Below are 10070 nucleotides of genomic sequence, written 5' to 3'. Positions count from 1 at the left end.
CAGTTCAGCATTTGTTTCGATCTCAAGATCATTGTTTTGCTACATTAATCTTGGACCAAAATGGAGTTGTATTGTGAATTTGAATATTTGATAGCTAAGTTAGTTTCAAAATGTTAAAGGAAACTGTTGTGATGTAAACATTAGTCTTTCTCAAACTTTGGTTTAGATATCGAAAGAAGTTCAAGATTTGCGAGCACAAGTAGACGCTATTAGCCATGGAGCTAGATTTTCTCTATTTGATTCTAGTCCTTTGACTCGTAGAGTGGACAACCAAGCTCCACAATCTAGTCCAAGCACCAATGGTATATATATATAAACCACTCACTTGGTCATTACTTTTTTTTTCCTGTTAGTTGTTGTTTGTTAATTTTTGGTTCTGTTCTATTGTAGGGAATGTTACATCGGTTCATGTTGAGGAAAAACAGAAGCCTGCAGATCATTATACAAAGGTTTTCTTTTTTCCTTCTTGATCNCTTTTTTTTTTTTTTTTTTTTGTATAATTGTTCTGTTTTTTCAACACTCTACTCTTTTGTTTATCATTAAAGGCTCAAGAATTTAGTGGCTCGTCGTCAGCTTCAGTTAACCTTCACGCTCAAGCAACATCATTTGCACGATTATCTGAGACGGTCAGTGGCAAGACGCACGATCTAAGCAGTGATTCACCTGTTCTTCCGGTATCAGCTGAGATGGCAAAGTTGCTTCCTCAACGCAAAGGTAGAACGAATTTTTTTAAGTCTTCAATTGTGAAACGTTTGATTTTTTACATACAAGTTTGCGCAAGTTCTGGATCTTTTTCTTGAAACCGAAGTTGCTCCTGCTACCATTTGACGCCTTTATCCTAAAATGTTTTGGTTGCAGATAGTGCAAGAGGATCTGATTTAATGCTTGAGGCGGTTCTTGAAGCGGAAGTAGCACACAAGGCTAAAAGCTTTTTTGCAGAAGCAGAAAAAGAAACTCCGGCTTTAAAAGGTGTGGCTAAACAACCTCATTCGTCTAGAACACGAACTTAAACTACAATATCTCACAAATAAAACCGACCCCTGTTTGTAATGTTGGGACTGTTTTGGAGGGAAATTTTTCACTGATGGGAAAGGGGAAAGTTGAACTCCGGTACTGGTAAGTAGCTTCAGTAGAGTGGCCCTTATGTTAAATGGGCCGAGAGCCTGCTCTCGGTTTCTGCTGCGGCAACAAGTGATCAACTTGGTCAATTTTGTAACTAATCCTGCAGATTTATAGGTTTTAGGGAAATTTTAATTCTCTAATTAAACCGCTAGTCTTTTAACTCTACTAATTGATCTCAAATACATTCGATTTTTATTGTTTAACCATCTTTATCATAGGTTCTAATGGGTTCTCTGGCAGATTTATCCTGAATTAGCATGTCTCATTGAGTGTTGATTATCCCAAAAACACTTAAAGTTGGCATGTACGGTATAATCGTGCATCGAAAATTTGTAATATACTTAGGCTTACAGTTTTTTAAAATTTTCTAAATCCAAACAATCATGAGGAGGAAGGAGGAGGTTCTACGGAGGCGAATCCGGATCTATGCGTTGAGGAGCAGGGGGACTCTGAAATTTCTGGCAAACAAGCTGATAGTGCCCCAGAGGGTAGAGATTGCTATTCTCCACTTCCGTCTGGTTTCGGTGATGAAGCCTTTGTTGCCGCCTAGATTCTTCGAGGAGGATGGTTGAAACGGTGACGAACTCACCTACACCTATATTTATACGTTTTAAATATGTTTAGTTTGTTTATTGACAAAATATATATATATATATATATATATAAATATGTTTAGTTTGTTTAAATCACATTATACGCTAGTAATTCCTTAGTCTAACCAAGTGGTCCAAACCAGGTCACTACAGAATCCGCGTGTTTTGTAACTGAAATTTACAAAAATAACTTTTTTGCTGTCATTTTTCTAATCTGTTTTGAGATGTCTCAAGTGATAATCTCCAACGAAAATCTTGCTTAATTAAAAATGATTGTCTTTTAATAGTATAGATAGTATAGATCAATATGTACACCTTTTTCTTTTGACAAAAAAAAAAAATGTACACCTTTTCAAATTGATTAGAATAAATTTATTTATGCAATCACGGCCACAAAACGGACCGGAGAGAATGCTATGAACCAATTTGTTGTTAGATACATCTCATTTTCAGTATCGAATTTCTAGCTAAGTAAGCTAGTCATGAACACCATGCAATGAAACCAACGTTTCGCACTCCAAATGGAACCCAAAGTCTTGTCGTCTACCATGTAACAATAAATACCACACACTACATTTAAAATTCTCCTTTTTGAGGCAAATGAACCAAAAATCTCCAAAATGTTCACTTCCCACATGTCGTAATCCATAATCATACCCAAGAAGGACAATACTTGACTTATTCTACAGAGAAAAAAAAAACTTGAAATAGAGGCTCTAAAACTTATACAAATGCACCAGAGGCATATGAGAAAATAGTCTTGACCATAGGTTTTCAAATTTGGTCCTCCAAAGAGACTAGTTTGGTTTACTTTGGTTCACTAAAGCATGACAAGTGCACTGCCTTGCTGTAACATGAAAACAAAGACAGATAGATATCAGAACCTAAAATCTATTAGACCCCATAGATGATGAACTGTCTTTAGACAAAACCTTTTGATGATAAGATTTCTTGTCAGTTTGTTTCTGGAATTCATATATATGAAGATCATTTAGAAGTTTCATAGAGACAGAGAGACAAATTAAGTTGGGATTTTTAAGTATTCAAAGTATCCATGTGGTGTGGTTGTTTCATTAACAAGAGAACAATCACCAAAACTTTAAACCAAAGATAAACTCTTCAAAATCTTATCTTCAAACGCACAAAAACTATAAATGTGTATTGACTTAAGACAGCTAGATTCTCAACTCAGTTGACTACGATGGTCTAATCTTGATAAAACAAGAACCACAAAAAGATGAAAGGGTAAGTTCTTGGTTTAAGAGAGAGAGGGCTAAAGAAGTGACATATGCATATGGCAGACCACATGTAATGCTAACCCTACAAAACTCAATGCTTGAATAAAAAATAAAACAAAAAAAAAGGTTATAATATTCTGCACATGAGTGTACCATACTCAACCCCACTTCCTTGAAATAGGGTTACAGAGAAATGAATCTGGACAGTCCATTAATTAAGATCAACGAAAGTATCTTTTTGTATTGGAGATGAAAGTGTCCCACAAATGTCCCCAAAATGATGGGACACACTTTGCCTCAAAGTTGCCGCTACTGTTTACTACCCGACAGCTTTAGCTTTTGCCTTTGTCCTTAAATCAAGTTAATCCCTTTTTTCTAAATTACCACACACAAAAAAGTGACTTTCAATTCCTATAAAACACTCTTCTTCACAAAGCCTCTTATCTCATCAAGTCTATCTCTCTCTAGACAACCACACGAACACAAAAACAAAGTTTCTTTCTTTGAAGATTGAATCTAAGAAATGGAGAAAGTTGGTGATTATGATGAGCTTGTTAACCTAAAGGCAACAGAGCTGAGATTGGGATTACCAGGAACAGAAGAAACTGTTTCTTGCGGAAAAAGCAACAAAAGAGCATTACCTGATGATGATACTGAGAAAGAGATTGAATCCACTGGAAAAACTGAAACAGCTTCTCCACCAAAGTGAGTGTCTTCTGAATCAACCTTGTCTGAAGATGTGCATTGATTTGGAGATCTAATAATTAACCTTTAATCTTTTTATTCCAGGGCTCAGATTGTTGGATGGCCACCAGTTAGATCTTACAGAAGGAACAGTATTCAGACAAAGAAGAATGAATCTGAAGGTCAAGGAAACTATGTGAAAGTAAGTATGGATGGTGCTCCTTATCTGAGGAAGATAGATCTAACGGTGTATAAGAAGTATCCAGAGTTGATGAAATCACTTGAAAACATGTTCAAATTCTCTGTGGGAGAATATTTCGAGAGAGAAGGATACAAAGGCTCAGACTTTGTGCCTACTTATGAAGACAAAGATGGTGATTGGATGCTTGTTGGTGATGTTCCTTGGGAGTAAGTCAAAAACCTTCATTCATCTCTCAAATCAGTAACTTATGACACAATCTTGATTATGTACTTATGGTGTTTTTGTTGTTACAGGATGTTTGTCTCGTCTTGTAAGAGGCTAAGGATCATGAAAGGATCAGAAGTTAAAGGTTTAGGTTGTGGTGTTTAACAAAACCTAACTGAGAGACAAAGATCAAACAGAAAGATTCAAAAACAGAGTTTTTTTTTTTGGTTCTGTTTCTTGAAACAGAGGAAAAAAAAGTCTGAAACTGCTTGGGTTTTCGACAAACATACTTGTGAATTTTTACCTTATCGGTAAAACAAACTACTCTTTTCTTGTGGTGTTGTTGATTCTGTAACAGAGAGATGCTTAAAATGGTCTTAAGCATAAGTGTGAGAAAGATCTAAATCTAAACCACTAAAGGGAAAGGTTTTGTGGTGTTAGAAAGATCTAATCTGAAACATTATGTTTGTGCTTTCTGTAATGTTCTTATCGAACAAATTTGATGTTTTGATGTAAGCACCCATTTTTCTGTTCTGTTTCTCTTCAAATTAAGATCTGTGTCTAAAACAACAACTGCAAAGTGCAATCAAGAATTTACCAAACAATACATAACTTGCAGAGGACAAAACAACAAAGACAAAATCATTAAAGCAAACCTGGTTTATGGAACAAATAAAGACAGCTTTTAAGCAACTTCATTGGATTCTAGAGTCTTTAAACATAGATAATAGTTGTTTAAATCACCAAGAGGGAGAGAGAGATAGATTAAAGAAATAAGAAATCTAATCGAGCGGTGAGAATATTTTTGGGGCTTTGTAAATGTTTATATTATCTTTTTGTTGTTAGTCTGATTCCAACTGTAACTTTGGTCCCCCACAACTTCAACAAGTAAATCTACCCAACTGTGCTAATTTGTCTCCACTATCAGTTAAAATAATCTCTTGAGAAACTAATCATATTTTAAGGAAATTTGGAATCAGAGTCTATTTAAAAAAAAAAAAATGGTATAGGTTCATTGAATAGTGTTTATAGAGGAAACTTCCCTTTGTGTTCCAACAATTTTTACATTCAAACCTAATGCTTTTGATGCAAGATGGTTGTAATAAAGTCAAGAACTTTACCGACACTTAAACCTAAATGCCTCAATAATCAGATCTATAGAAGACTGTAAAGCAATCTTGTACCAAAAATGGAGAATGATGTTGATAATGATGCTTTCATCTCCACGTACATGTGGATCTGCAACGCACATAGACATCTTTTAAGAGTCATTATCAAACACCTTTCGGAGCCTGAACATTGTCTATGGATTTCGCAGCAACAACAATCGATTAACACACGAAGGATTCAAGACACATGATGAGATCGGATAACCAAATATCAAATCTATATATTCCTAAATAAAGTAGTATTTGTAAATGTTTTTTTCTATAAATGGGAGAAAGCTAAGAAGAGTATAGTCTTCGATCATCAGTTTCTGACTCTAACAAGGTTAGCTCTTGACTGGTTTGGTCGTTGCGACTACTACCACCAGAGATAATCATAATTGGTTCAGACTGAGAACTATATCCTTCTTCATCAACCTGTGGTTTCTTTTCCACTGTATTCGAGATCAACACAACCGAACTGCTTGTAGTTACTGGTTTAGCTTGATTAACATCTTCACGATCTGTCTTCTCCGGTAGAGCATAAGACAAACCGTATTTTTGAGCATGTGTTAGTCCTGGACATAAACCCTACAAAACCCAAACCAGAAGAAGGTTTCAAAACCCTAAAATATCTGACTTTCTTGCAAACTGTTGGTAGGAAACTAGAAATTCCAAAAGAAAGAAATACACAATCTTTTTGTTTTACTGACCTTAATCAAACCGGTAACTGGAAAAGATTCATGGTAAGGATAGATGTTACTGCGATCATCGTTATTACTCTCTTCTTCAAGGACTTCTTGTTCTCGTTTTGTGGAATTGCTTGAACAATATCCACCAAGGTACGAACAATGTTCTCGAGCTAGAGATATTTGCGGTGTTAGCGGTAATAGATGACCTTCAGTGCTAAATATGTACCTGAAGATTAAGTACAACAATATTAGTGAAATGTGCAGTGATTGTGAAGATCAAAAGGTTAATGTGGTGGAGATTTGTACTTGTAAGGGCCATTGTCGACGAGGTTATCTGAGTCAACAGCTAAGTCAAAGAGTAACCATAAGTACTTTACCTGAAATATTTGTCAAATGCAAAAACAAGTCACGGCTTTAAGGTAAAGCAAGTAAATGCATGTTGAGAAACAGAGTTTTTTTTAATATTTACTTTACCGTTTCTGCGAGGAAGAAGCTCTCCATGTGATCTTCTTGCTTATGAAGTTCTACATCTGTGATGTGACAATAACCGCAAGGACATTTTGCCCCGTATTGCAAACTAGCCACAAAGTCACGTCCTGCATCAAGATACCTGTCGACAAACAATTTGTATTGCAATTCAGTAGTGTAATCATCTTTGGGAAAGGAACTTAAAAAGCTAAGTAAGTAAATTGGTGATACCTGGGATCTCTGGTAGCTTTGTACAACCAATATGTGCTCTCGATTAATTCCGGCCTTAGTGGATAACTCTTTTGCCCATACTGAAAGCAAAATGAAGAATAGCTTTTGAAGTTGTAGCATAATAGTGCCATCAGACAATGAAACCTAATAACANTTAGCGGTAATAGATGACCTTCAGTGCTAAATATGTACCTGAAGATTAAGTACAACAATATTAGTGAAATGTGCAGTGATTGTGAAGATCAAAAGGTTAATGTGGTGGAGNTAGTGGATAACTCTTTTGCCCATACTGTAAGCAAAATGAAGAATAGCTTTTGAAGTTGTAGCATAATAGTGCCATCAGACAATGAAACCTAATAAAGGAGATGTGAACCAAAACATTTAAAATTAAGATGGAGTACCTGGACACTAAGTGTAGCAAGATTAAAACCCTCAGGGGTGAAACCATATCGTTTCCAGACACTAAAGAAGGCAGTGTGAGTCCTGATTGCCGGATCAACGTCTCCAGCTAAAACCTTTTGAGAGAAAGATGGGGATACAAAACAGCATAGTTTAACTTTCCAGCCTGAACTATTAAAAATTTGTTTAAACATACAATCACTATTTACCTGAAGTCCTGGCCAGAAAGCTTGAAGGCTGTTGAATACTGGCCAGACAATAGCAGCAGAATCCATATTGACTTCTACATACCTATGGCAAAACTAGAAAAAACAATAAGTCCAAACAAAGGAATTGCTTGTTAATGTTTCTAATAAACAAAAAGATTCAAATAAGCTTACCAGGGATCCTTGTGAAGGTGCTGCATTGCAGACCTGTAAGCTTCTTGAAAAATGTATAAGTATTCCTCATCCCCGAATAGTATATAAGCCTGAAATTGTTAACTAAAATAGATAAATAAAAAGCTCTGAAAATCTCGGTACCGCTCAAATTTTATGCAAGGTTGAAGAACAGAAACTAAGTATATCGGCTTCTGACTTTCTAGAACTTGGCATTGTATCGCAATAATTGAAATTCTCTTGTCAAAGGCTACAGTTACTAACCTTGAGGAGATACTCATAGAAGGAATCAATGCTTGTTCCTATACCCGCATCCTGCCAAGTAAACACTACCATTCAGAGTTTGGGTGACACAAAAAATGACTAAGAGCCTGAATTATTTTTTCGAAGCAAAGTTCCTCAAGGTAGTGTTTACTCTGAATGGACGGAAAAGGTGTTTACCTTCTGTGTCCATTCACCTGTAAAGACATTGATGTGAGCACCAACCAAGTCGAGATTCGAACGACGTGCCCATAATCCCCTCACCGCATTTTTTGCAACTTGTTCGAAAACTTCAGTTTTAACAAAGTAAGACCACCATGTTAGAGAACGTAAAAAATAAAACAAACTATAAAAATCAACATTACACATCTTGGAAATCCAAATGATATGATGGAAGAATAAAGAGAGCTATAGATAAGTATTTCTCAGTGATTCAACTGATTTATGATTAGATATGGGATACCAAAGCTCATAGCTTCCCTCACCAGGATCATTTGTTAAACGACTAAGCACGCCGAACTCTAATGACAAAGTACCACCACCCGCAGTTGATGTTATCTAAACAACAAAAAACAAAGATGCAATTGCTAAACACATGAGTCCAATATTTGGATCAAAAGATAAGATCGGGCAAGATGAAGAGTAGTCCGATCTCAATACTCTCTAACTTGTTGAGAACAAGCAAGGTAACCTTGCCAAGGTTGGGAAAACTAAGTTTTGTCTGTTCAGTCGCTTCGCCAAAAGCACTGAATAATGAATTAATAATGTAAGAAGGAGTAAGAAGATGTCTTACCTTGCTTTCATGTTTGTCAACACCGTACATCAAATTCACTGATCCAAATGGGATTCCTATAGAAAGAAAAGAAGAAGGATATGACAAGGCAATTCCCTGTTTCCGCATATTCATATGCACACCGGCTTGTCAACAAGTAGATAACTAGAAGAGCATACCAGTTGGTGTATCGAATGCAGGAAGCATTCTCCGTGTCAAATCCTCAGCCAAGAACAGTAACTCATTGTTGTAAGATGGAATTCTCATGCCCTGTCATCAGATTAGATTCAATTCAAGTTTACATGGCAACCTGTCATCAGATTAGATTCAATTCAAGTTTACATGGCAAACAGCCAAAACCACTTAAAGAGACTTTAATATTTGGAAGTCCAATAAAAAGGTTACAGGCAGGAATCATAAGATTAGTATCACATAAATCCTAGCCACTTAAAGCTCAAATAGTCGTACAATTAGTTGCAAAAATTATACTTTTGCTTTCTAGCTGAAGAGTGTACAAAAAAATCCTAGTATAAGATGACATCACGGCACAAGAGATAGCTACGCAGAAGGAAAAGTACCGTTGCATAATCACTTGCAATTAGATGAGCAGAAAGTAAACCCCCAAGGACTCGGATAGTTGTCTCGAACACAGATACAGTTTTGTTCTGCAGTTAAAAAAAAAACATGTACCAGTGCATCAACTTCACTGCCAGGTTACATCTTACAAAAGGATTAACTAGAGAAAATAAACAATTAAAACTTGGTCTTGCTAGAGAAGGCCAAAACCAATCATTACTCACTATATTAAACTGAAGATTTTTACCAATCCATAGAACAGAAGAAGTGAAGCGCTCTCGGTCTCCAAGTAAAGCTAATGTATCCAACGAATCAATCTACACAAATGCAACCAAAATCATGTCAAGGTTTAACACAACACAGAGCCTTAAACAAGCAAAGATCAAATACAAAAGTAGTTTACCAAGGTCAACGCATAGCCTCCAAGAGTGTCTTCACCTTGGCAAGATAACGGCCTCAATTCATCAAGTGGAAAAGCATTGTTCATATATCCATCAAAAGCATGATAAAACATCCCACGTACCTACACACTCAATGTCAAAAATGAACCCATCAAATTAAGTAACTCACCACCAAGCCAAGTTATTATGCAAAACCTACTTCTCAAACGGCTGAAGAACTTACCTTTACGACATAATCAACATCAATGAGTAATTACAACATCCAAAGATCAAGACTTTAAGTGTTCCCAGAAAACGATAATTCAATTTGGGGACAACAGAGCAAAATCGAGAGAGCGAGTAAATCCAGATCTGTTGAGGAGTGTTTTACCTCGTCTCTAAGCTGTTTAGCTTCATCAGGTTTAACAGTTTCGGCGAGAGCTCCATGGTGAAGAACAAGACCCGAGAATGTGAGAGAGATCAAGATGGGAAACAAAAGCCACCTGGAATTTGATTCCATCGATAAGCTGATTTTATGATTGTTTTTTGAGTTTAGTCTGTGTTCTGAATGAGAATCTTCTCAGACATCACTTCTCGGATCTCTCTCTCTCTCGCTCTTGTCCGAGGTGATTCCTTGAGTTTTCAACTGCGTCACTCGGTGGCTCGTCCTTTCAAAACGATTCAGGAGCAATTAAATCTTTTGGTCTTTTTCCTACCAACATTTAT

General features: G+C 36.3%; 3 protein-coding genes across 5 annotated transcripts in view; 2 read left to right on the top strand and 1 right to left on the bottom strand.

Annotated features, from left to right (window-relative positions):
- LOC104760588 overlaps positions 1 to 1317 on the top strand; it is a 2478-nt gene extending 1161 nt beyond the window's left edge. Inside the window, exons 1-4 of one of the 3 annotated variants that reach the window (XR_002036652.1) lie at positions 137 to 302; positions 391 to 449; positions 546 to 714; positions 859 to 1317. Coding sequence is in view for 2 of the 3 variants with exons in the window: in XM_010483535.2 (XP_010481837.1) it covers positions 546 to 714; positions 859 to 1010 (321 nt within the window). In the remaining variant the exon portion in view is untranslated. Of the gene's footprint in view, positions 1 to 136; positions 303 to 390; positions 450 to 545; positions 715 to 858 lie in introns of those variants that run through there. The other 2 variants (XM_019240566.1, XM_010483535.2) reach the window with 2 other exon arrangements.
- LOC104760587 (auxin-responsive protein IAA4) lies at positions 3342 to 4595 on the top strand. The gene is made up of 3 exons (XM_010483534.2): positions 3342 to 3658; positions 3743 to 4045; positions 4133 to 4595. The coding sequence occupies exons 1-3, from the start codon at positions 3477 to 3479 to the stop codon at positions 4206 to 4208; spliced, it is 561 nt and encodes a 186-aa protein (XP_010481836.1). The 5' UTR covers positions 3342 to 3476; the 3' UTR covers positions 4209 to 4595.
- LOC104760586 (alpha-mannosidase I MNS4-like) lies at positions 5354 to 10063 on the bottom strand. The gene is made up of 17 exons (XM_010483533.2): positions 9736 to 10063; positions 9368 to 9487; positions 9189 to 9281; positions 8967 to 9053; positions 8568 to 8658; positions 8410 to 8465; positions 8102 to 8174; positions 7797 to 7906; positions 7620 to 7670; positions 7359 to 7447; positions 7188 to 7269; positions 6981 to 7094; positions 6580 to 6659; positions 6355 to 6490; positions 6187 to 6257; positions 5902 to 6106; positions 5354 to 5779 (listed from the first exon to the last, which is right to left on the bottom strand). The coding sequence occupies exons 1-17, from the start codon at positions 9862 to 9864 to the stop codon at positions 5489 to 5491; spliced, it is 1878 nt and encodes a 625-aa protein (XP_010481835.1). The 5' UTR covers positions 9865 to 10063; the 3' UTR covers positions 5354 to 5488.

This window comes from Camelina sativa, chromosome 18, assembly GCF_000633955.1.
Source record: "Camelina sativa cultivar DH55 chromosome 18, Cs, whole genome shotgun sequence".
In the NCBI taxonomy this organism is placed as follows: Eukaryota; Viridiplantae; Streptophyta; class Magnoliopsida; order Brassicales; family Brassicaceae; genus Camelina; species Camelina sativa.
The sequence above is the reverse complement of the archived record's forward strand: the minus strand, read 5'-3'. Positions and strand labels throughout refer to the sequence as shown.